At 43.5% G+C, this 25,560-nt stretch overlaps 1 protein-coding gene across 1 annotated transcript in view; it reads right to left on the minus strand.

The window, feature by feature from the left end:
• TENM1 (teneurin transmembrane protein 1) overlaps positions 1 to 25,560 on the minus strand; it is an 840,365-nt gene that overhangs the window by 549,877 nt on the left and 264,928 nt on the right. Inside the window, 1 exon segment of the mRNA XM_040405386.1 lies at positions 10,237 to 10,260. Coding sequence (XP_040261320.1) covers positions 10,237 to 10,260 — 24 coding nt within the window.

Here is a 25,560-nt window from a genome sequence, read left to right on the forward strand (position 1 = left end):
TTTATATGCAGATAGAGTTCTCCAATATACTCACGATTGCAAAATCAGCACTAAGGATGCAAATATTTTGGCGCAATACGTGCAACTTCGCATTTTAACAGGTCTGACTACTTATTAGTGATTGGTGCACTAAGTATTGTTGTGAACTTGTGACATCACAGTACTATGTATGTATGTATGTATGTATGGACAGCAGAACCTATCAGCTACACTATATCACTATCTAACCTACACTGACTATCTCTCACTAACTATCTGTATTATATATATAAGCTAACTAACTAACTAACTATCTAATGTAATGACACAGGAACGCAGAGAGCACCGCAATAACACTGCTGTCTCTCTCAGATCTGCAAAATACTGCATACAAGGGCTGCTGGGGAGGTTCTTATATAGTAAGGGGTAGGCAACATTCCTATTGGTTGCTAGGGATGTTGCTAAGCTTATACAAAGACATTGCTGCCTTCTCATTGGCCCACAAGCAAGAAGGGAGGTTGCTGATGAGAAAAAATCTAGAATATTCAAAATTACGAATATATATCACTATATTCTAAATATTTGCAAATTCTCGAAGTGCAGATATTCGCGATTAATATTCGCTATTCGAATATTCACACCCAACACTAGTCAGGTGCAGCTGGCGGTCATTACTGCTTCCCTATTTAGTTTGGTTTCACACTTCATGCCATGCGGTTGATATTCTCTGCTTGGATTTGGTGTTTGGACCTTGCTTGTGGCATAGTTCTTTGCCCTCTCCCTTCTGTTGTCTTTCTAGTGTCCCTCCTCTCCCAATTATCCGTGACATTATCAACCGCCAAATAATACTGACAGGAGTCAGGGCCAGATCTAGGGGTTCCCTATGAGGTGACCTTTCCCTTCTCCCTAGCCTTGAGGCATAGTTCTTTGACCTCTCCCTTCTGTTGTCATTCTAGTGTCCCTCCTCTCCCAATTATCCGTGACATTATCAAACACCAAATAACTGCCATTTTGTTTGTATCAGTGCAGCAATGGATCCTATTTCTGCACTGGTCGGACAACTCCAGGGGTTGTCTCTGGAGGTATCTGACTTCCGCACGACCATCTCACAGATCCAGACACCACAGGCGGCTGGTTCTGACAGCGGGAACCAGGTCTGCCCTGAACCCAAGGTGGTTCTTCTGGACAGATTTTCCAGGGGAAGTGACAATTTTAGTCGGTTCAGGGAGTCGTGCAGCTGGGGGGAGATACCCCTGGATCTGGTAATAAGAACTTTAGGATTAAGATGAGACTCTGCTTTTTCTGTTGAAAAGGGGGACATTTCAGGGTAAAGAGACACTGTATCCGTAGCCCATCTCCTAAATTCAGAGCAATAGGTCTCAGCAGAACGTCCTCCCTGGCATAAGCCACGCAACTTGGTCTCAGCCAGGAAAATCCGATCTGGGTCATCATAGATAAGCCCTAGAGTTGTGAAAAATAGACTGTGATCCAGTCGGCAACAAAAACGCCCAAGACTGAGCGTCACCTTTCAGCAAAGAAATGATTATACCCACTCTTTGACTCTCGTCCCCAGAAGAGTGTGGATGCAATTTAAAATATAATTTGCACAACTCCCTGAACCGACTAAAATTGTCACTATGGAGAACACTGTCACGGTACCTTCTGTGACAGAAGTTAGAAGATCAGAGAGACTGACTGCACGTGAGGTTAACTGACAGTCTCTTGATTCTTAGTGTTGTTGTTTGGTAATGACCACACCTTTTGTCAGGTACAGCCGTTGGTCATTGCTGTTTCCCTATTTAGTTTGGTTTCACACTTCATACCATGCAGTTGATGTTCTCTGCTTGGATTTGGAGGAGTTGGTGTGTGGACCTTGCTTGTGTTCCTGCTCATCTATTTTCTATAAGATAAGTTGTACTACTCTTGTATTTGGTTGTTCCCTTGTGCTTGTTGTTTCTAGGCTTCAGGGAGAGGCTGGTTCATTCACCTGGGATCGAACCAGTAGTCTCATTCCCTTTCACTACCTTTAGGGAATCTCAGGGCTCCTAGGGGTTAGGTTCCGGCATATGTATTTTTCCACCTTCATGGTTTATACATACTGACAGGAGTCAGGGCCAGATCTAGGGGTTTCCTAGGAGGTGACCTTTCCCTTCTCCCTAGCCTTGAGGCCTAGTTCTTTGTCCTCTACCATCTGTTGTCTTTCTGTTGTCCCTCCTCTCCTCATTATTCCTGACACTAGGTGAAGAAAGCTGCTCCCTTTTTGTAACTTATTAACAAAAGCAAACAGTGGTACCATATATCTATAAAATACAATAATTTTATTAAGTAATAGATATATAAGGATCAGGAGAAAAATAAGGCAAGCTGGAAAAAGATACAAAGAAAAGCGAGGAGCACAACCTCACTGGATAACCACATCCACCATATGTATATGATATAACAATGCAAGACATATAGATATAGTGAAATCCCTATGTTAATCATGGATGGTACCTATAATACACTAAACCTCTACTGAACAGAGAGTGCAATAAGTCTCTACTGAACAAAATGAACAAACTAGACTACCAATTAAGGAGTCAAGATTAATGATTCTTGCAAAAAACAAAAAATATAAGTTTGATGCAAGAAACAAAATATACTGACCATACATAAACCAATGGTATACCATATAGAGTGAAAATGTTATGTTGGAAAATAAAAAACTACCAACCTCAAGGGAAAAACCAAGGTAAGTATAGACACTTTGACATAAATAGGTATATCCACAATCCAGTCATACAATGAACATACCCTGGGACATAGTTGAAACAGTAGAGGTATGGAGCCCACGTGCAGAACCTCGACGCTTGTTTTACCCTGAAGGCTTCGTCAGGAGGTAAGGAAAATTTAAAAATCTAGGGTATATATAGGGAGCAGTATGTTGGAAAATAAAATCACCTGCGTTCACACCATAATGGGCGCGATACCTCCATGATGGCCTGCGCCATCCCTTTTTATAACTTCACAGCCCAGGGGAGCATCAGAGTAAGTAATAACTATAACCACCATTCTTGTTACTATCACTCTTATCATCTCCACTCTCCTGGGCCGCTGCAATACCAATTTTCCAAGAAGCACAGAACCATTAAGTCTCTAAGGAACCTTATGCTTGATTTGGTCTCATTTTATTATAAAATATGTTCTATATTCATTTTTATTATTATAACCAGGTCATTTTCTGATGACACATTCCCTTTGGCACTGATATCTAAGCTCTGATAGAAATATTATAAAGGAAATAACAGAAACCCTAAGAATCTAGGACCTTCCATTAGACATTATATAGTATTTTACCACTAGCCTTTGGTCTTTATGAGACAAAAAGAGAGAAAGACTTTGCAACACATGATAGGGTACTGATTTGCTTGCTAATTGCCTATTCTGCAATACAGTTGTGCAAATACGAGTCCTATATTTAATTCTGCAAAGGGGTACTATTCCACTTGTATAATGATACAGAAACCAAATGAAAAGGCTAAAAGGAATGATTTATATATTTTCAAAACAAACATAATTTTACTACATCCAGTATGGTGAAATTATTTGCCATAGTTAATTTGTTCTGCTAAATGTAGTTTTGCTAAATTAGTCAATAAAGCCCTCTTTTTTCTAGTAGGCGTAATTATTAAAATATGGTTCACTTGATCCAAATTAAATGGAATTGTGACCCTGTGCAGAAGAAACCAGGTACGATATAATATACATTTGCCATTCACAATATTTTAATGAGTGCTCCTGTGTTATGAGAATACTCATGCTGCTTAAAATTATTCATTTTCCATGATTGTTTCAGAAGCTTTATGTTTCTGTTGGGAGTTCTGTGTTTATGTTTTGTGACGGCTGCGTTGACTATTAAAAAGCAATTTGGCTGACATTTTAGGTTTTTTGTTGCCAGTTTTAATTGGATTATTCATCATGCATCAACTCCCCCATCAATAGAAAAAAAATTATAGGCCAATGTCAGTTGATAGTAATGATCGTTTAATGATTTTTACCCTGTTGATAGGCCAGGTTTGTAAGGATGTCTCATATCAAGACCTGTAATTAAATAAGTGAAGCATAAACAGCTTATAATATACAATCAGGACACATATTAATTAAAGAACCTTCAGCTTATTAAGTCTATTATTACTTATTAAAAAATAATTATGGGTTTTATTGGTTTATAATATCTAATAGTTCTATAACAGAATCATAGAAATTCATATTTTATGCTATGGTTAAGGGGTGCTAAAATTCATCATCTAATTAAAATATCTAGTGCATTTAAAGAAGGTATTGTAGTTAAGGCACAATGGTTTAAACTGATCCCTTGCAATGCTTTCAAATTAGAGTCACCAATTGAATCAGAAATGAACATTCTGCATTCAAAGAGTAAAGCACAGTGAATTACTCAAAGATGCAGAGTTTTGGCACCTAGGAGAGAAGGCCTTAAGATTTTTATCTAACCGTCACCATTGGACCAGTTTCTCAGACCTTTTATAGAGAAGTTTTATTTCCACTAAATGAGGATGGAACCAGCAAATTCTTGGCAACTTCTGCCCAAGGGCTCCATAGCTGTCATGTAATCTTCCACAATGGTTTGTATTGGAAAAATGTGTTGGATGCGCCTTTTCCCATAAATCATCTCCAAGAATTAAGCATTTGTACAAGGTTATTAGGAAGAAACCTTGAAACATGACTTTTGTACAAACACAAGATAATTTTCCAGAAACAATGAACAAATGTCAGATTCACAGCAATTCTGTGATGTGGTTTACACAGAATACACTGGTATACATAGAGGAATGTTGAAATTATCAGAAGCCCTCCATGTATTAGGGGTTGCAAGGTCATATTGTACAGGATACATAAAAGAAAACTGTGTGTCGGGATTCGAACCCGTGACCAGCCACATCCCAGGCGGTAGCCCTGCTTACTAGGCTACCGTCCTCTCTGGACATTCCTCCCTGAAGACTATTAGTTAACCTCAGTCTTGCCAAGCCTTGCTCATTACCCTTGATTCCCCACACCTGGTACTTCCCTATATAAGTCCAGCCCCTTGCACTCCAGTTTGCTGATTATTGAGCTCCTGAGCCTTGATCAAGCTTCTCCTCATCTGTTGCTCTTACTACTGCTGGAAGTCCACCACTGACCAGGAATTGCCTACCGACTACTCTTCTGCCTTATCCCTACCTACTGAACTGCTACCACCGTTGCCATCCGGATTGTCTGACCACGCTTACTGCCGCCTGCCCTGACCCACCGCCTGCCTACCGACTACTCTTCTGCCTTATCCCTACCTACTGAACTGCTACCACCGTTGCCATCCGGATTGTCTGACCACGCTTACTACCTGCCTGCGGTCCTTGCCACTGGGCTCCACTCCTACCTCCAGCCAGCGGTCCTCTGACTCAGGTGAGCCTGTAGGACTGTTACAGAATAATCAGCCAAAACTATGGAGTCCGCAATGGCCACTCTGCGTAAGCAGGTCTCCGAACTTCAAGAATTTGGTACTACATATCAGGAGAAATTTGCCCAGCTCCAAGGCGTAGTCCAAAGCCAGCAAAGGGAGATTATTGAACTACAGAGGCAACACCTGGACGTCCGCGGCGCGGCCGCAGACACCCGCATGCCACTCCCATCAAGATTCGGCGGCGACAGACGCCAGTATCGGGGGTTTCTAAACCAATGCCGCATCTATTTTCAGATGTACCCGGCCCCCTTCACCACCGAGAAAAAGAAGGTGCTATTCATTGTCAATCTCCTGATGGAAGAAGCATTAGCATGGGCATCACCTTATGTGGAGACTAACAGTCAGCTCCTGGACGACCTAAACAACTTCATCACCGCCATGAGCCAAGTCTTCGACGACCCCAACCGCTGTGCTACAGCTGAGGCGCGACTACATGGTCTGCGGCAAGGGAGACGCTCCGTCGCCGAATACACCGCCGAGTTTCGCCGTTGGGTCACGGACACCACCTGGAACCCAGCGGCACAGAGGAGCCAATTCCGGCGAGGCCTATCAGAATTAATAAAGGACGAACTCGCCAGAGTTGAGGCCCCGGACGATCTGGATGACTTCATTCAGTTATGCATCCGGATAGATCAAAGACTCTCCGAGAGGAAGAGGGAAAGACTCTGGTCCTCGGACCACAGACCCACTTACTCCTTCTCTTCCAACGCCCAGCGCGACCCCCAATCAGCAACTGAACCTATGCAGGTTGATGCTCTACGTAGGTCTCTATCTACAGCTGAGAAGGAGAGACGGCTGGCCGAAAACCTCTGCCTCTACTGTGGGGAGCCGGGTCATTTTGCCATCAAATGTCCTCATAAGATCCGAAAGACTATTGCCGTCACGGAACTAAAGGAGCAACCACAGACTCCAACCCCGTCAGCAGCCCCGGAAAATAACAATACGGCGGCTCATGGATCCCATTTCATCATTCCCATCCTCATCGACATTGAGGGGCGACAACTCCCCTGTTCAGCAATGTTAGACTCTGGGGCGGGAGGCAACTTCATGGACCTAACCTTCGCCCGCGAAAAGAACATTCCACTGACAATCAAGGCAGCCCCCGTTGACCTGGAAACCGTCGACGGATCCCCACTCTCCTCGGGGCCGGCCACTCACGAGACCACCGAACTACAACTCCTCATAGAACCCGATCACCGCGAAAAGATCCACTTCTCGCTGATCGCTTCCCCGAAGTTCCCGGTGATCTTGGGCATCCCTTGGTTGGCCACCCACAACCCCTCGGTGGACTGGGAAACCCGCTGCATACGATTCCCGTCCGAGTTCTGCTCGCTAAATTGCTCCCACAGACCTGTCCTTCCACCCGAAGACACCACCATCTCAAAGCTATCCGTCAAGGGTCTGCTACCCCCTCAATACAGCGAGTTCCAGGATGTCTGCGACAAGAAAAACGCAGACAAGCTGCCACCACACCGACCTTACGACTGCACTATAGAACTGTTGCCCGGGGCCGAAATACCCTTTGGCAGTATCTACTCCCTCTCAGAGCCTGAACTCAAGGCTCTGAAAGAGTACCTGGACGAGGACCTGAGGAAGGGGTTCATCCGGCCCTCCACCTCCCCCGCGGGAGCCCCCTTTTTCTTCGTAGAGAAAAAAGACTCCTCCCTGCGTCCCTGCATAGACTACAGAAAGCTTAATGACATAACCGTAAAAAACCGGTACCCGCTCCCACTGATTTCCGAACTCCTTGAGAGACTCCGGGAAGCAAAGATCTTCACCAAACTCGACCTTCGAGGGGCCTACAACCCCGTCCGAATCCGCCCTGGGGACGAATGGAAGACCGCCTTCCGGACACGTTATGGTCATTTCGAGTACCTGGTCATGCCTTTCGGACTCTGCAATGCTCCCGCCACCTTCCAGCACTTCATTAACGACGTCCTCGGGGACATGCTGGATCTGTTTGTAGTCGTTTACCTGGACGACATCTTGATCTTCTCTGAAGACCTTGAGCAGCACCGCGAACACGTCCGCAGGGTACTGCAGAGGCTCAGACAGAACTCTCTCTATATCAAGCTAGAGAAATGCGAGTTTGAGCGAACCACCACTCAGTTCCTCGGATACATCATCTCCCCAGCGGGCCTAAGTATGGACCCGGGGAAGGTCCAAGCTGTGATGAACTGGCCCGTTCCGAAAAACGAGAAGGAGATACAAAGATTCATTGGCTTCGCCAACTTCTATCGGAAGTTTATCCGGAACTTCTCCAAGGTCATAGCACCAGTCACCCAACTCACCAAGAAGGCAGTCCCCTTCTCCTGGACACCCGAGGCCCAGGAGGCCTTCACCAAGTTGAAACTCCTCTTCACTTCTGCCCCAATCCTAATCCACCCGAACCCCGAGCTCCCATTTACAGTCGAAGTGGATGCATCAGACTCTGCGGTGGGGGCAGTTTTGTCACAACGGACAGGGGAGAGGATGCTATTACACCCGTGCGCATATTTCTCCCGCCAGATGTCCCCCTCCGAGAAGAACTATGACATCGGGAACAAAGAACTACTGGCGATCAAGGATGCCTTCTCCGAGTGGAGACACCTGCTGGAGGGAGCCACCAACCCCATAATCGTACTAACTGACCACAAGAACCTCGAGTTCATCCGCAGCGCTAAGAGACTCTCAGCCAGACAGGCCAGATGGAGCCTATTCTTTTCCCGCTTCAACTATCTCATCACCTATCGCCCTGGATCAAAAAACGGCAAGGCTGACGCCCTCTCCAGAATGTTTTCCGAGCCCTCACAGAGTAACAAGGGCCAAAAGAACATCTTACCCGAGAGAAGGGTCGTAGGGGCCACCTACTCTAAAGAACTCCTGGGCACAATCAAAGAAGGATATGAAAATGACTCCTTCCTCTCCCACCCCACAGGCAATGTCAGCCTTACGTTTAAGAACGGTCATTGGTTTCATCAGGACCTACAACTATATGTACCAGAAATCGCACGGCTCGAAGTGCTCAAACTCAACCATGACTCCAAGGTGGCCGGCCATTTTGGCACAAGAAAGACCCAGGAGCTTCTCTCCCGCTCCTTCTGGTGGCCAACATACAAGGAGGACATCAAGAGGTACATCTCCTCGTGCACGGTCTGTGCCCGCAATAAGACTCCTCGTTCCTCTCCCGTGGGTCTGTTACAACCCCTCCCGATTCCCTCCCGCCCCTGGGGCTCGATCTCAATGGACTTTGTGGTAGACCTTCCTCCTTCAAAAGGGATGAACACCATCCTGGTCGTGGTCGACCGTCTCACCAAGATGGCCCATTTCATCCCCTACAAAGGCCTACCCACAGCCAAACAGACGGCCGATCTTATTCTCAGAGAGGTCTTCAGGCTGCATGGGATCCCGGACGACGTGGTCTCCGACCGAGGCGTACAATTTGCCTCAAAGTTCTGGAAGAACTTCTGCCTGGCGCTCGGGGTTAAAGTGAACCTGTCCTCTGCTTTCCACCCTCAGTCAAACGGGCAGACGGAGAGAACTAATCAGACCCTAGAGCAATACCTACGCTGTTTCAGCTCCCACCTGCAGGATGACTGGCTTGATCATCTCCCCACGGCCGAGTTCGCCTACAACAATGCTGAGCACAGCTCAACCAAGCACAGCCCCTTCTTTGCTAACACAGGCTCGCACCCGGTGTTCATTCCCCACCTACCCGTCGCCTCCACCCTCCCAGCAGTGGCCGAACGCCTAACAACCCTACAGGAGGCACAAAAGAACATTATAGACAACCTCCAGCTTGCCCAGAGGCGCTTTAAACAGGGAGCAGACAGACATCGCAAACCCACCCCGGGCTTCCATGTGGGAGACAAGGTGTGGCTGTCCACCAGGAACCTCAGATTGAAGGTCCCCTCCAAAAAATTTGCCCAAAGATACATGGGTCCGTTCCGGATCACCGCACAAATCAACGAGGTCACGTTCCGGCTCGACCTCCCGGACTCCATTAGGGTGCACCCTGTCTTCCATTGCTCTCTCCTCAAGCCATACGTGGAGAACACCTTCACAGGCCGCCACTCTCCCCCTCCACCACCCGTGAGGGTACAGGGTGAAGAAGAATACGTTGTCGCAAAGATTCTCGACTCCAGGATCCACCGGGGAAGAATACAATATCTAATTGGGTGGGAGGGTTACCCTCCTGAGGATAACTCCTGGGAGCGAGAAGAAAATGTCCACGCCCCCAGACTGGTAAAAGAGTTCCACCAACGGCACCCCTGTAAGCCTGCCCCTGCAGTGCCCAGAGGTCACCTTGGAAGGGGGGGAGTACTGTCGGGATTCGAACCCGTGACCAGCCACATCCCAGGCGGTAGCCCTGCTTACTAGGCTACCGTCCTCTCTGGACATTCCTCCCTGAAGCCTATTAGTTAACCTCAGTCTTGCCAAGCCTTGCTCATTACCCTTGATTCCCCACACCTGGTACTTCCCTATATAAGTCCAGCCCCTTGCACTCCAGTTTGCTGATTATTGAGCTCCTGAGCCTTGATCAAGCTTCTCCTCATCTGTTGCCCTTACTACTGCTGGAAGTCCACCGCTGACCAGGAATTGCCTACCGACTACTCTTCTGCCTTATCCCTACCTACTGAACTGCTACCACCGTTGCCATCCGGATTGTCTGACCACGCTTACTGCCGCCTGCCCTGACCCACCGCCTGCCTACCGACTACTCTTCTGCCTTATCCCTACCTACTGAACTGCTACCACCGTTGCCATCCGGATTGTCTGACCACGCTTACTACCTGCCTGCGGTCCTTGCCACTGGGCTCCACTCCTACCTCCAGCCAGCGGTCCTCTGACTCAGGTGAGCCTGTAGGACTGTTACACTGTGTGAACTGACAAAATCAATTAATGTAGAGCAATACTGATGTTTGTATACCACAATATTTCCAGCAGCATCAAAATAATACAATCAAAATACAGTATATTACTGTTCGATATTTCATAGTGCAATTTTCTCGCTATATATACAGGGTGGGTCATTTATATGGATACACCTTAATAAAATGGGAATGGTTGGTGATATTAACTTCCTGTTTGTGGCACATTAGTATATGTGAGGGGGGAAACTTTTCAAGATGGGTGGTGACCATGGCGGCCATTTTGAAGTCGGCCATTTTGAATCCAACTTTTGTTTTTTCAATAGGAAGAGGGTCATGTGACACATCAAACTTATTGGGAATTTCACACGAAAAACAATGGTGTGCTTGGTTTTAACGTAACTTTATTCTTTCATGAGTTATTTACAAGTTTCTCTTTGTTTACAGCCATTGACATGTCGCCGAGGTTAACACGTGAGGAGCAGAAAGAAATTGTGTTGATGTCTGGTGAACGCAGTAACCTGGTCATTGCAGCTGATTTCAATGCAAGACACCCTACGAGACCACCCATCTCCCATGCTACAGTTAGCAAACTGCTTGCTAAGTTTCGTGAAACTGGTTCAGTGTTGGATTTGCCAAAATGTGGACGCATGAAATCTGTCTCTAATGAAGAAACATCAGTGGCTGTCCTAGCTTCATTCAGCAAGAGCCCACAGCGTAGCACTCGCCGCATGTCACTGGAGAGTGGCATTAGTCGAACATCCCTTCGGCGGATATTAGCTACTCACAGTATTTTAGCATAAAAAGATCATCCCCTCTGTAAAATACAGTAGTGGTAGTATCATAGTTTCAACCTGTTTGGCTGTATCTGGGCTAGGATACTTTGCCATCATTGATGGAATAATGAATTCTGAATTACATCAGCAAATTCTAAAGTAAAATGGCAGGATATCTGTCCATGAGCTGAATTTAAAGAGAATGTGAGTCATTCAGCAAGACTACAACCTGAAGCATAGAAGTCGTTCTACCAAAGAATGATTAAAGAAAAATACAAATAAAGTTTTAGAATGGCCAAGTCAAAGTCCTGACCTTAATCCAATAGGAATGCTGTGGAAGGATCTGCGCGCATAGTTTAAGCTGTTTTACATAGATGAATGAGTTCAAAACTCTCCATGCCGATGTACAGGACTAATGAACAATTATGAGAATATTTAGTTTCAGGTATTGCTTCACAAGGGGGTCACACCAGATATTGAAAGCAAAAGTTCACATACTTTTGTCACAGACATGTGATATTGGATAATTTCCCTCAATAAACAAACTACATTATCTAACTTTAGAACTTGTGTGAAAACCTGATGTAGTTTTAGATAAAAATTTATGCAGAAACAGCAGAAATATAGAAAGTTCTAATGGGTTCACAAACTTTCAAGCCCTAATATATATATATATATATATATATATATACACACACATTAGAATTTGAACATTAAAGGGAACCTGTCACCTAAAAAATGCATATTAAAACGCCAGCAGTACCTTATTGCAGCCTGTAGCATGATTATAAAGGTGTCTGTGTCTTTTGTGTACAATGTGCCAAAAGTCTAAAAAAAGACTTTTATTCAACTGGCCACGCTATGTAAACGATAGTTTGCCCACCCCTTAGTATTTGATTGATAGGATGTCCAATTCCTTCACTGCTGGGCGCTTGAGCATAGTCTCGCGCATGCGCAGGCTCTCATGTGCGAGTGCCTGATCAATGAGCCTACCTCACAGCGGAGTGGAACAGTGCACAGGCGCCGTCACTGCAGGGACATAGCGCACGCGCAAGACTACGTTTGAGCATCCAGTGGTGAAGGAATTGGAATTTCTATCAATCAAACGCTAAGGGGCAGGAAAGTAGGCGTGGCACGCATGACTTCAGGCGAGAAAGCTGCTGCCCCCTGACTTCAAGACTATCGTTTACATAGCGCACCAAGTTGAATAAAAGTCTTTTTTCAGACTTTTGGCGCATTGTACAAAAAAAGACACAGACACCTTTATAATCATGCTACAAGCTGCAATAAGGTACTGCTGGCGGTTTGATATACATTTTCTAGGTGACAGGTTCACTTTAAAAATTTCCTATCAGCAATCTTTACTATGAAAGTGTTAAAAAAACTAAAGATATTTTGTGTGGTCTTCCAAGCGGCACAATCAGCAGCAGTCCCAAACAGGAGTAGGTCTCTTTCTTAACCAAAATAAACTGCAATTCAGGGTCCGCGCTTGAACTTCATCAGTAAGGAACAGTTCACACACAGCAACACTTCCACAAGACAATTATATCTCGAGTCCCTTTTTTATATTATTAATATGTTCCCCCACTCTTACTTTTAATTTCCTAAGTGTTCTTCCCACATATTGTAACTTGCAGGGGCATTCTAAAGCATAGATAACCCCTGCCATTTCACATGATAGATTCCCTTTTACTTTTTTCTCCTTATGATTAGATGTTCCTTTCTTATTCGGTTGCATCTATCTTCTCTGGATCTATTTTTACAACCGTAACAAAAGCTGCACCATGTGAAACCATCTTTAGTCATTTTAGTCACTTCATTTCTTATACAACCATGCACTATTTTGTTCCTCACTGTTGATGCTCTTCTAAAAACTAAACGGGGGTTTGTCAGAGATCAGAATCTAATTTTTTTAAAATTTGCTCATCTCTACTTATAACCCCATAAAATGTGCACAAATGCAATACCTGCAAATGATGAAATAGTAGAATGTCCTTAGCAGTAGAGATGAGTGAATCGAAGCTGACAAAGTCGAATTTGTTCCAAATTTCAGGAAAAATTTGATTCTGAGCAAATGCTAATTTCCTCACACTTCGTGGTACCGAATCACAATTTTTCCTAACATGGCTGCTACAACGGCGGCTACACGTGTGAGGACATGGGGAAAGGAACTCTAGGAAGGCGGGATGACCCATAATACCATGCATGCAGCCAATCAGCAGCCAGACATTTATTGTCAGTTCAGTACAATACGATAAAAATAGACGCTGTTCACATTTGATGTTATTTGCGGTAAAAACATTTATTGTCAGTTAAGTACAATACGAGAAAAATAGGGGCTGTTCACATTTGGTGTTATTTGCGCTACAAACATTTATGGTCAGTTCAGTACAATACGAGAAAAAAAGACGCTGTTCACATTTGGTGTTATTTGCGGTACAAACATTTATTGTCAGTTCAGTACAATACGAGAAAAATAGATGCTGTTCACATTTGGTGTTTTTCGACCTATAAGCGTTTCTTGTCTTATCTCTAGAGAAAAATACACGCAGTTCACAATTGGTGTTATTTGCGCAGCAATAATTTAGTGGCCTATTTCAGTATAATAAGAGAAATACAGTACAGACCAAAAGTTTGGATACACCTTCTCATTCAAAGAGTTTTCTTTATTTTCATGACTATGAAGGCATCAAAACTATGAATTAACACATGTGGAATTATATACATAACAAACAAGTGTGAAACAACTGAAAATATGTCATATTCTAGGTTCTTCAAAGTAGCCACCTTTTGCTTTGATTACTGCTTTGCACACTCTTGGCATTCTCTTGATGAGCTTCAAGAGGTAGTCCCCTGAAATGGTCTTCCAACAGTCTTGAAGGAGTTCCCAGAGATGCTTAGCACTTGTTGGCCCTTTTGCCTTTACTCTGCGGTCCAGCTCACCCCAAACCATCTCGATTGGGTTCAGGTCCGGTGACTGTGGAGGCCAGGTCATCTGGAGCAGCACCCCATCACTCTCCTTCATGGTCAAATAGCCCTTACTTTCAAAGTTTTCCCAATTTTTCGGCTGACTGACTGACCTTCATTTCTTAAAGTAATGATGGCCACTCGTTTTTCTTAACTTAGCTGCTATTTTCTTGCCATAAGACAAATTCTAACAGTCTATTCAGTAGGACTATCAGCTGTGTATCCACCTGACTTCTCCTCAATGCAACTGATGGTCCCAACCCCATTTATAAGGCAAGAAATCCCACTTATTAAACCTGACAGGGCACACCTATGAAGTGAAAACCATTTCAGGGGACTACCTCTTGAAGCTCATCAAGAGAATGCCAAGAGTGTGAAAAGCAGTAATCAAAGCAAAAGGTGGCTACTTTGAAGAACCTAGAATATGACATATTTTCAGTTGTTTCACACTTGTTTGTTATGTATATAATTCCACATGTGTTAATTCATAGTTTTGATGCCTTCAGTGTGAATCTACAATTTTCATAGTCATGAAAATAAAGAAAACTCTTTAAATGAGAAGGTGTGTCCAAACTTTTGGTCTGTACTGTATATACTCAGTCCACATTTGCTGTTATTTGCGCAGAAATAATTTAGTGGCCTATTTCAGCACAAAAAGAAAAATATATTAGTCAATTTTAGGGGTGTTTTAATTTCGTTTTAATTTATTTAGATTAGTTACAATTATGTAAGGCAGAGAAGTGCCAGGCCATGCACAGAGGAGTGGCAGAGGCCTGAATGTTTCTGGCGCAAGCAGAGGTCGCAGCAGAGTAAGGGGGCATGGCAGCAGGAGTCGCAGCGAGAGGCCTGAGCTCCCTGTGTCATCTAGCGGTCGTGTCTTGACCAGCAACCCAGCGGTTGTTGATTGGTTAACTCTGTCATTCACGTCATCCCAAGTGACATCAGATACCCCCAGCCAACAGTCGGTGGTTTTGTCAGACACAACCCTTAGTTGGCATGGCCTGGGAGCACGCCGTGTGCTCTTACCTGTCCTCAACCTGCCTCTGTCCTTTTCAGTTACCTCACCGCAAGGAGTATTATATGCTGTAGACTCGGCTCCACTTTCAGCGAGGAAGAGCTACTAGAGGATAGTCAGCAGCTACTGCCCAGCCAAGATCTGGAGGAGACATCTGCCACTCCCTCCGCTAGGCGTGCAAGTAGTGATGAGGAGAGTGACCCAGAGACCATTGAGGAGGACATCAGTGATGTGCAAACACTACTCGATGATTATAAAGCCTATCGCACTTGGAGCCGGGGGAAGAAGGGACTTCGTCATCATCAGAAGCAGAGGGTGGCAGCTTGCGCTTGAGCCAGAGGCAGAGCCAGCAAGTCTCTAGCGTGGCCTTGAGCCAGAGGCAGAGCCAGCAAGTCTCTAGCGTGGCCGGGAGTCAGCAGGGTGGCAGCAGTGGGAGGTTGGGAGCCAAATGAGCATGGAGTAGAACACCCGCTTTGCAGCAGCCTACCTGCCTGGAAAGGAGTGGTGCAGGGGTTCACGGAGGCAGCAGCGGTAGCAGTCAGCCAGTGCGTAGTGTTGGGGAGGAAATCAGGTACTCGGCAGTGTGGCAGTTTTTTGTAAAGCCGACAGAGGAGGCCATATGTAGAATATGTGGGCAGAAGGTGAAGCATGGGCACCACGGCCCTGCGTCAACATATGCTGCATCACCATAAAGTGGCCTGGGAGAAGCGTGGCTCTAATGTGGTGGTCCAGCCTGCCACAGCTACTGCTACATCACCCAGTGGCACGCACCCAGTTTAAGCCAGTCAAGGCTCCACCACCTCAGCCGAAGGGAGCTGTCTGTCAATCCCATCTTCTGCTGGTCTAGATGCTCCTGCTCCTACTCCTACTCATCAGTCATTCTGTTAGCAATCACCAAAGTGATTGCCAAGAAACAGCAGTATGCGTGCACACATACAACGGCGCAGAAGCTGAACGTGCTCCTGGCCAAGTTGCTGGTTCTGCAGTCCCTCCCTTTTCAAGTGGTGGACTCTGCACTTTTCAGAGAACTGATGGCTTGTGCCGAGTCCCAAGCCATCATTTCTTTGCCAAAAAGGCAGTGCGAGCCCTGCACACACATGTACAACAGAAGGTGGGTCAGTCCTTGAGACTGTCAGTATCTGCCAAAGTGTACGGCAATGCTGACGTGTGGAGCTGTAACTACAGTCATGGACAATACATGTCCTTTACGGCCCACTGGGTGAATGTGGTTCCTGCACAGCCACAGCAGCAACTTGGCCAGGTCACGCTGCTTCCGACTCCACGTTGTCACGCCATTCGTCCTGCGACAATATCCGCCTCTGCCTCCTCGTCCTCCACCATGTCCTCAGCCTCCACTGCAGGGACAAGTCACAGTGCCCCTCCAGCATACCACTTGTGCAGGGCTCGGCGCTGTCACGCTGTTCTGCACCTGGTTTGCTTGGCGAACGGAGTCACACAGGGGAGGAACTGCTCCGTGTGATGCATCAAGAAATCAAATCCTGGATTTATTGGCGACAAATTCGACAAATTCCACCCTCCATATGTTGGACTGACTATACGAGCAGAGAAGTTTCACTCATTCACACCATCAATTAAACAATGAAACTCAGATCCCTTCTTCATTTATTCACAGATTGTGTATCAACATCACATACTGCAGCCTGGGAAAGATGTTTCATCCATCTAGAGACAACATTTTTAACTACTAGGAAACCTTTCCGTTTGGATTCTCTTGATACTTTTCAACCTAATAACTTATGGCGAGATGCCTTAAACTACAGATATTACACCCGGACACAATGATTGGTTCCTAAATACCCTACGCTAAGCACCTGCCACTGAAGTAATACTCTTTTAAAGATACCCAAAGATGTCCAGTTTACCACTTGACTTACTTTGAACTAAATAGTGTGGTGTACATGAATTTCACATCTTACACATGCATACTCTGCTCCTGAAGAAACCATATCATAAATGTACAAGTGGGCAGTAGGTAGAGATAACGCAGTATTCAAAAATTAGATTTGACTGCTTCGCAGAATTTTATAAAAAATCTGCTTTGTGATGAATTACCTCATCATGAAGCGCATTTCTTTGTAATTAGTGGGTGCAATGACAGGGAGCGGAATTTCCTCGGAATACCCTGTCAGTGTACCTCTCAGATGCCGCATTCATAGCTCATTGTGGCATTTGACAGTAATAATACAGTGTTAAATTTTAAAAAATCATACTTACCTCCTTTGTTTGATCACAGAGAGCCAGCTGCCACCATCTTGATCGTCACCGCACATGGGATTTAGTGTGAGATCTTCAATCAAGATGGTGGTGGCCTGCTCTTCGCGCTAAAATGGAGGAGGTATGATTTTTTTTATTTTTTACTGCCATTCAGGGAAAATCGATCCTTTATCACGAAGCACGAGAAAATTTGGGTTTGCGGTGAATTGAATTTTCTCCATTAACGTCTACAAGTTGCTGAACACTAGTGGTAGACTGCAAACACAATTACATTTTAATGAATGCTAGCAAAAAGTGAAAAGGTGAATAAGAGGACTGAATTTGTAGAAAAAAAAAAAGTTTCATTAATACATTAACATTCCCTCTGCAAAGAAAAGCTGCATTAGTAAGTATCTTGGTAATTCTGTTGCAAATTATAGTCTACTGATTTTACCTTCCTAATCATAAATATGCAAGGTCATTAATTCCCTCCCAATGGAGTAGAACAAAAATATAATTTGCAGTCCAGAGAGCTACTGGAGAGAGTAAATGTTAACTATTTTTACAGTGGGCTGAAGCATACAAGCTTGTCTACAAGCCGAAATGCTGAAGTTTAATGAAAAGTTAAGAAAGAATTGAAAAAGTAACATGACCTAAGCATTAATAAGTCCCATGCAGAATATCAATAGAAATATTATTAGGAATATTCCAAAAAAAGATCCCCATGCTATGCATTGCTCTATTGTTGCTTCCCAATACAATTCATATTGTTTCTCAGCGTAAATACTAGTATGCCAAGCCCTAATCTATATAGCATACACAAGGCATTAATATACCTTTTGATCAAAATGCATAGAACCACTCACCACACCAAGGTTGTCTCTTCGTGTGGATGCCTACTATAAATTGGTGCAGCGCCACATGGCGACCACCACCGCCACAACATCACGCCAGCAGTTGGGATGACTCATCAGTCCAACAGCATCCCTGCTGTCAGACCAAACCCCCATGGCACTGGGCAGCGCCATTAGACTGTAGCAGTGGTACCATTGGACTGCTGGGTTGCGTTGCCTGCTGGCATGGTGTTCCTGGCATGGTGGTCACCGTGTGGCACTGCACCAATTTAGAGTAGGTACTATACCTACTCGTAGAGGCAATCTTGACATGGTGAGTGGGCCTATGCATTTTGAGCATAATGTATACTAATGCCTTGTGTACGCTATGTAGATTAGGGCTTGATATACTATTAGATATGCTGAGAAAATATGTAAATTCAGCTGAGAAGCAGTTATAGATCAATGCATAGCATGGGGATGTGTGTTGAGATGTGGGTGTATATGCAGTTAAAAATAGTTTTTGGCAAAAGCAAAGCTCATATTCATTTATGTTTTCTCTTTTTTTCTCTTTTTTGGGAATTATTAGGAATACAACTGACAGGAATGTAGGATGGCACATAGAACATATGTTACTGGTGTAACATGACTCTTATAATCCTCATAGATCATAAGACATTTTAAAACATGTAACGCACAGCTAGGACATCATCTTTCTTTTTCTCAATTCACCATTGATATGAGTCTTTTTGTTCAAGACTCCCAATATGCTTAATGTCTATGCCATTCAGGCTTTATGGACTATTTTAGACCAAAGGAGCTACAGTTATTTTTCTTATTAAAGAGTATTTTGTGCTTTAGGCGACCCCTTACATATGACCTTTTTCGATTTTGGATGTATCAAAGAGGGCTCTTATTGTATGGCATGGTGTAGGGGTTATAATGTATAATATGTGGCATGGTGTAGGGGCTATACTGTATATTGTATGGCATGGTGTAGGAGTTATACTGTATATTGTATGGCATGGTGTAGGGGTTATACTGTATATTGTATGGCATGGTGTAGGGGTTATAATGCATAATATGTGGCATGGTGTAGGGGCTATACTGTATATTGTATGGCATGGTGTAGGGGTTATACTGTATATTGTATGGCATGGTGTAGGGGTTATACTGTATATTGTATGGCATGGTGTAGGGGTTATACTGTATAATGTATGGCATGGTGTAGGGGTTATATTGTATTACACAGTGTAGGGGTTATACTGTATATTGCACAGTATGGTGTATGAACTATACTATATATTGTATGGCATGGTGCAACCCCCATACATTTCTGTACAGTATAATTGATACACCACGATGTACAGTGTACAGTATAACCCTTACACCATGTCGTATATTAATATACAGTATAATCCCTACACTATTCTTTACAATACCGTATAATCCATAAACCATGCTATACAATATAAAGTATAATCCCTGCACCATGTTGCACAGTATACAATATAGATAATACACCATGCTGTACAGTATACAGTATTATCCATACACCATGCCGTACAGTATAACTCCTACACGGTGTAGGTGTTATACTGTATATTGTATGGCATGCTGTGTGGATTATAATATATATTATATAGCATATTGTATGGATTATAATGTATACTGTACAGCATGGTACAGGGATTATACTGTACGGGATGGTGTAGGGGTTATACTGTATATTATACAGCATGGGGCAGGGATTACATTGTATTGTACGGGATGGTGCCTATACTCCCCACAACAAACACTGAGCAATAACAATGTCATCCATGTGCTGCTTGCATCCGTGTGCCTGTCTTGCAAATTACAAAACATGAAAAATTTAGCGTGTACATGGCCACTATGTGTATTTTGCGGATGCGCAGTGTGCCGACTGCAAAATGCATATGTTCGTGTGCACGAGACCTTATATTACAATACATGGTAACATACAGTATATGACTGCAGTAGACAATTCTTCTGTTATCGAAGTTACAGCACGCTTCCAATCACACTTGTGGGCCAGAATGACAAAAGACAGATGAGCTCTGTCTTCCTCAGCAGCTTTCAAAGAATTGTAATTATCAGTAGAGACATTCACATCAGATTCTGTTAAATAGAAACCATTATTTCTTTCATTTTATTAATCTTTGTTATGCACAATGGTGCTGGCTCTTTCCTAAGCCCAATCTTTTCTATTTGCATAACCATCACTATACGAAAATAAAGACTTTGTCGATAACATCTTTTATCAAACTTCTACATAAAAAGACAGCATAATAAATATATGCAGTGTCAAAGCCGATAGATCAAATGCACCAAGTCTTGTCAGATGTCAGTGTCAGGATTTGTCAATTTTACCCATTATCACATCATTGATTGGCAACATCAGCTGGAAACGTGTATGCATTTCATCACACTGTGCAGCCCATTCACATATACAATATACTGCTTTTTTAGGACCTGTCCCTTTGAGGCACTTAAACTTCATGATGACGTTCAAAAATATGATAACCTTGTGCTCAAGGGTACTTTCAGCAAAGGGAAAAATGTCAAGATTTAAGTATTATTGAAAATATGGACTAAGTGTCATGAATACCATTATCTAAAAGACTTCCATGGGCAGAAGCACATGCAGCTTTTTTATCTCACTGCTACCATAGCCAACTAAGCTAAACTTCATCAATTTTAAAGGGGGATACAGTTTTTGCATTCACTGCAGTCATTAACAAAGTATGCAGCATACCCAATGTTTATCTTAATGTCATGATGAATATGTGTCCTAAAAATTATTTGGGTAGCTTTGTACTCAGGTCCTATTATAAGGCAAGTGGCAAACCTTCTAGGAATTTAAGGCACTAGCATTTTAAGAAGAACACTTTAAACATGCAGCAATATAGGAGCGGCAATAAGACATTAGTAAGATTTCGCAGGGGGCATATCATGTTCTTAAGATAACGGCAAGATAACATGACGGCAAGATAACAAAAAATCATAACTTCAACTAGACCATTGTGGACTTGCAAATGTAGTTTGGTCTGAGGAAACCTGATTTATTATTCATCATGTCAATGAAATTTGACATGAGCTGAAGTTAAAAAAAATTAACCTAGGGTGATTGCGTAATGAGGACTCCTGACACCATCTTGCACTTCTGTGATACTCCTGACATGGATGCAAATCGTCGATGGTCTATGGTCGATTACCCATGACTAAGTACCAAGTAAAAAGGGACATCTCATAAGGAATTATGCCAATAATAAGCTGTTACAATGTCTCCCATAGAATGTACAGACAGAAAACAGGTGAGTCTGCTCCCAATCTCTCTCATTTACAGAGAAAGAGCAGATATACCATAAAAGACATATATAGAAAAGCTCTAAGCACTACTGATGTGAATAAAGCACTTAGGTTGAGATAGACTCTTGACAATTTGCTGAAAGTGTTTCTCTCTTAGTTTCTCACTCTGCTGTTCACTATTTCCCACCTCCTTCTCCTCTCCATAAACTTCTAGCGAGATTGAAGTATGATCCTTCTGTGAGCTACAAACACATAAAAAACCTACACAGGTTTCCCTTGTGTAATAACGTTAGGTAACCAGAATAAAAACTCCCACTCCAATTGAAAGGTGCTCCCCTAGTGTTGTTGTGTGAGACACAACAACTATATCCACATAAACAGCCGACCAGCTGGAATGCTGGAACCACGGCTTAGGAAGCTCTCCATGAATGGAATAAAGGCAGGCAACAAAACAAAAAAGATCCAAAATGGTGCTGTAACAGTGGAGCAAAAATCATAGAGTTGCAAACAAAACCACTTTATGAAGTATAAATAGTGAATTGTCTTTATTTAAAGGCATATGTAAAACAAAATGTCATTCAGACAACGTATTTCAGGGTTGAAAATTTCTTCTGCCGGCCTTCAGTAAGGTGAAAATACGTTTTACTTTGCTAAAATATATTACTCAGTTTTTTATATTCACCAATACTATTGATTTATGCAAAGTTTGTTGAAACTACAGTAAGCATTTAACTATTAACTATTTGATGGAACAAATTTTGAGATATAATTGGACTTAACACACTGATTTTGGTGACTTCAGACAATGATGTCATGTCAATAGCATCCATCTGCCTAGTCAGGTGTGCCTATTAATCCATTGATCCATCTTGCTTGACATTTGTTGTTATAGTAACTAGATTTTTTGGGGCTTTCTCTATATTTTCCTAGATTCCATTATGCAGACTACGGCATCTTACTCTTTACCAAAACTTCAGTGTAATCACATTAACACTGAAAAATGTATCATACGGTACCTTCAGATTAAAAATGATTTACAAATCACGCAGTAACCTATTGCAACATACAACCAGTGACGTAACTACCGGGGAAGCAGGGGAAGCGGCTGCTCGGTGCTCAGTCTGACAAGAGGCCCGGCGCCCGGCAGCGTGTCAAGTTTCATCATGATTATTTAATACGTTTTTCAGGGCCCCTTCACATACACTGGCCCGGCGGCAATGGCGACATTGGGGGCCTAGCCTGTCCCTTCCACCCTGCCAACCCTATTGCATCTTACTGCCAGCCAGAATCAAGCCGGCGCCGTTCTAATTAGGCCCGCCCACTAAGTTCCGGTCCTGCTTGAGGTAACATGAAGCTGAGCATGCACGCTTACGTCAAAGTTATCAGCGTGCGCTAGCCGGGCCCGGAACAGAGGATCGCCGTGTGTGAGTCAGGATCAGGACAGGACCTCACCTCACAAGTTGCGGACAACTGCGGTGGTGCCAGTGACAGTCTGACAGAGTCACGCACAGCACTAGTCTGCGACATGCCACTGCCCAGTAGCTCCATGTCCACTGCCTTTGGTCTCAGAATCACTCACCCCATCGCCCTGCCTCGCGTCTCTCTCTCTCTCTGCCAGCCAAGCCAGTCACTCAACGGAGTCAGCTACCTCATTCTTAATCTTCAGCCACCTCAAACCACCAGGTACTAGTTACCATCTGGAGACTGGCCTTGGTAACTTATGAGCTGGCCTGGTATAAGTTATAAATCTTATTAAATAACTCATACCAGCTGTACATATATAATCATATAAGGACATACCCAGGTTATATGGCCCTTATCACTTTATACATATAACTTACCAGCTGCACATATATAATTATATACATAATGCAGGAGATACCCAGGTTATATCATCAGCATGGTCCATATTGCTATATACAAGAAGATATTATACCATATAATAGGGATCGACCGATTATCGGTTTGGCCGATATTATCGGCCGATATTGAGGATTTTGAACGTGATCGGTATCGGCATCTATTTTGCCGATATACCGATAACATATTGGGAACACAGAACGCACTGCTCTCAGCGCTCTCTGTGTTCCCTCCGCAGCACAGGGGAGAAGGAAGCAGTGTTTCCTCCCCCTGTGCTGCTGCTGCTGCCGCTGCCGCCAATGAGAGGAGTGAACATAAGAGGAGGGGAGGGGCTGTGGCTGCTGCGCCACCAATGAAGATGAGTCTTTCATTCATTCATATACAGGAGGCGGGAGCTGGCTGCAGAATCACATAGCCGGCTCCCGACCTCTCTGAGCGGTAGCTGTGATCTGCGGTAGTTAACTCCTCAGGTGCCGCGGATCGCAGCTACCGCTCATAGAGGTCGGGAGCCGGCTATGTGATTCTGCAGCCAGCTCCCGCCTCCTGTATATCAATGATTGAGAGACTTATCTTCATTGGTGGCGCAGTGCGCCCCCCCCAAGCCCCCCAGTATTAATCATTGGTGGCGCAGTGCGCCCCCCCACCCCCATCCCAATAGTAAAAACATTGGTGGCGCAGTGCGCCCCCCCCCCACCCCCCACCCAGTATTACTTATTGGTGGCAGTGGCCACAGGATCCCCTCTCCCCTGCTCCTCCGATCGGAGCCCCAGCTGTGTAATCCTGGGGTTCCGATCGGTTACCATGGCAGCCAGGACGCTATTGAAGCCCTGGCTGCCATGGTAAGCTCCATGCTGCTGTGTGCACAAAGCACAGAGCAGCAGGGACAGTGTGAGATCTATCAGGGGGAATAGGACAAGGGTTCTAGTCCCTAAGGGGGTTAAAAGTTAGTAAAAAAAAATAATAATATTAAGTATAAATGAAAAAGATTTTTAAAAAAAATAAATACACATTAACAATAAACAAAAAAAATACACATTAACAATAAACATATTAATTTTCAGCAGATTTGTGTAGGAAATTTTTTTTTTCTCAAAAATGAAAATTCCCAGAATATCGGTATAAATTATCGGCTATCGGCCTGAAAGTTCACAAATTATCGGTATCGGTATCGGCCCTAAAAAATCTATATCGGTCGATTCCTACCATATAACATCTTCTTGTATTTAGTGATGTGGACCGTGCTGGTATAACCTGGGTATCTGTATATAATTATATATGTGCTGCCGGGGGGGCCCCATACGAAAATTTGCTGTGAGGCCCAATCACTTCTAGCTACGCCCCTGCATACAACTGATAAACTGTGCAATGACAAATTGTAAAATCCTTTAAACTGTCACTACAGATCCACGTCTGAATGAAAAAGGTTAATCCTTGCTAATGAAATCTTGTTATATACCCTCTGAATCTGTACTATATGGTTATAGCACTATTAAATGGTAATGAAAAACACCTGGACTCAGCTGGAGTTAAACTACTTAATAATGTCTTCACTTCACCTTTCAGGCATGGGGCTGAACATGTGCATGTGGAGACACGGACATGCCAAAACTAATGAACCATTCATTAGCAAGGCACTGAGAAGGGACCACAACATGGATATAAAAATAAATGTAACATTACATAAAATATTCTCGCCCTGGTCTCAGTATAAAATGGTAAAAACTAGTGCAATGGCAGTAAAAAATAATATAGCCACTTTGATAAAAAAAATATATAATCTAACATTTTGAAATAAATGGTAATGAATAGCATGAATTTAATCAACAAATAGCCAAAATTAAACTTTAATTATATTGTAAACCTGGCAAAACTTGTGAAAAATAACAAATACCAATATTATTTATACTAGAGTATTGGAAATTAACAGATCTACTCCTATAGGTAACACCAACAAATGGGCTATTGATGTATACATATATACACTGCTCAAAAAAATAAAGGGAACACAAAAATAACACATCCTAGATCTGAATTAATTAAATATTGTTCTGAAATACTTTGTTCTTTACATAGTTGAATGTGCTGACAACAAAATCACACAAAAAAAATAGTATGGAAATCAAATTTTTTAACCCATGGAGGTCTGGATTTGGAGTCACCCTCAAAATTAAAGTGGAAAAACACACTACAGGCTGATCCAACTTTGATGTAATGTCCTTAAAACAAGTCAAAATGAGGC

Source organism: Bufo bufo, chromosome 8 (assembly GCF_905171765.1).
Source record: "Bufo bufo chromosome 8, aBufBuf1.1, whole genome shotgun sequence".
Taxonomy (NCBI): Eukaryota; Metazoa; Chordata; class Amphibia; order Anura; family Bufonidae; genus Bufo; species Bufo bufo.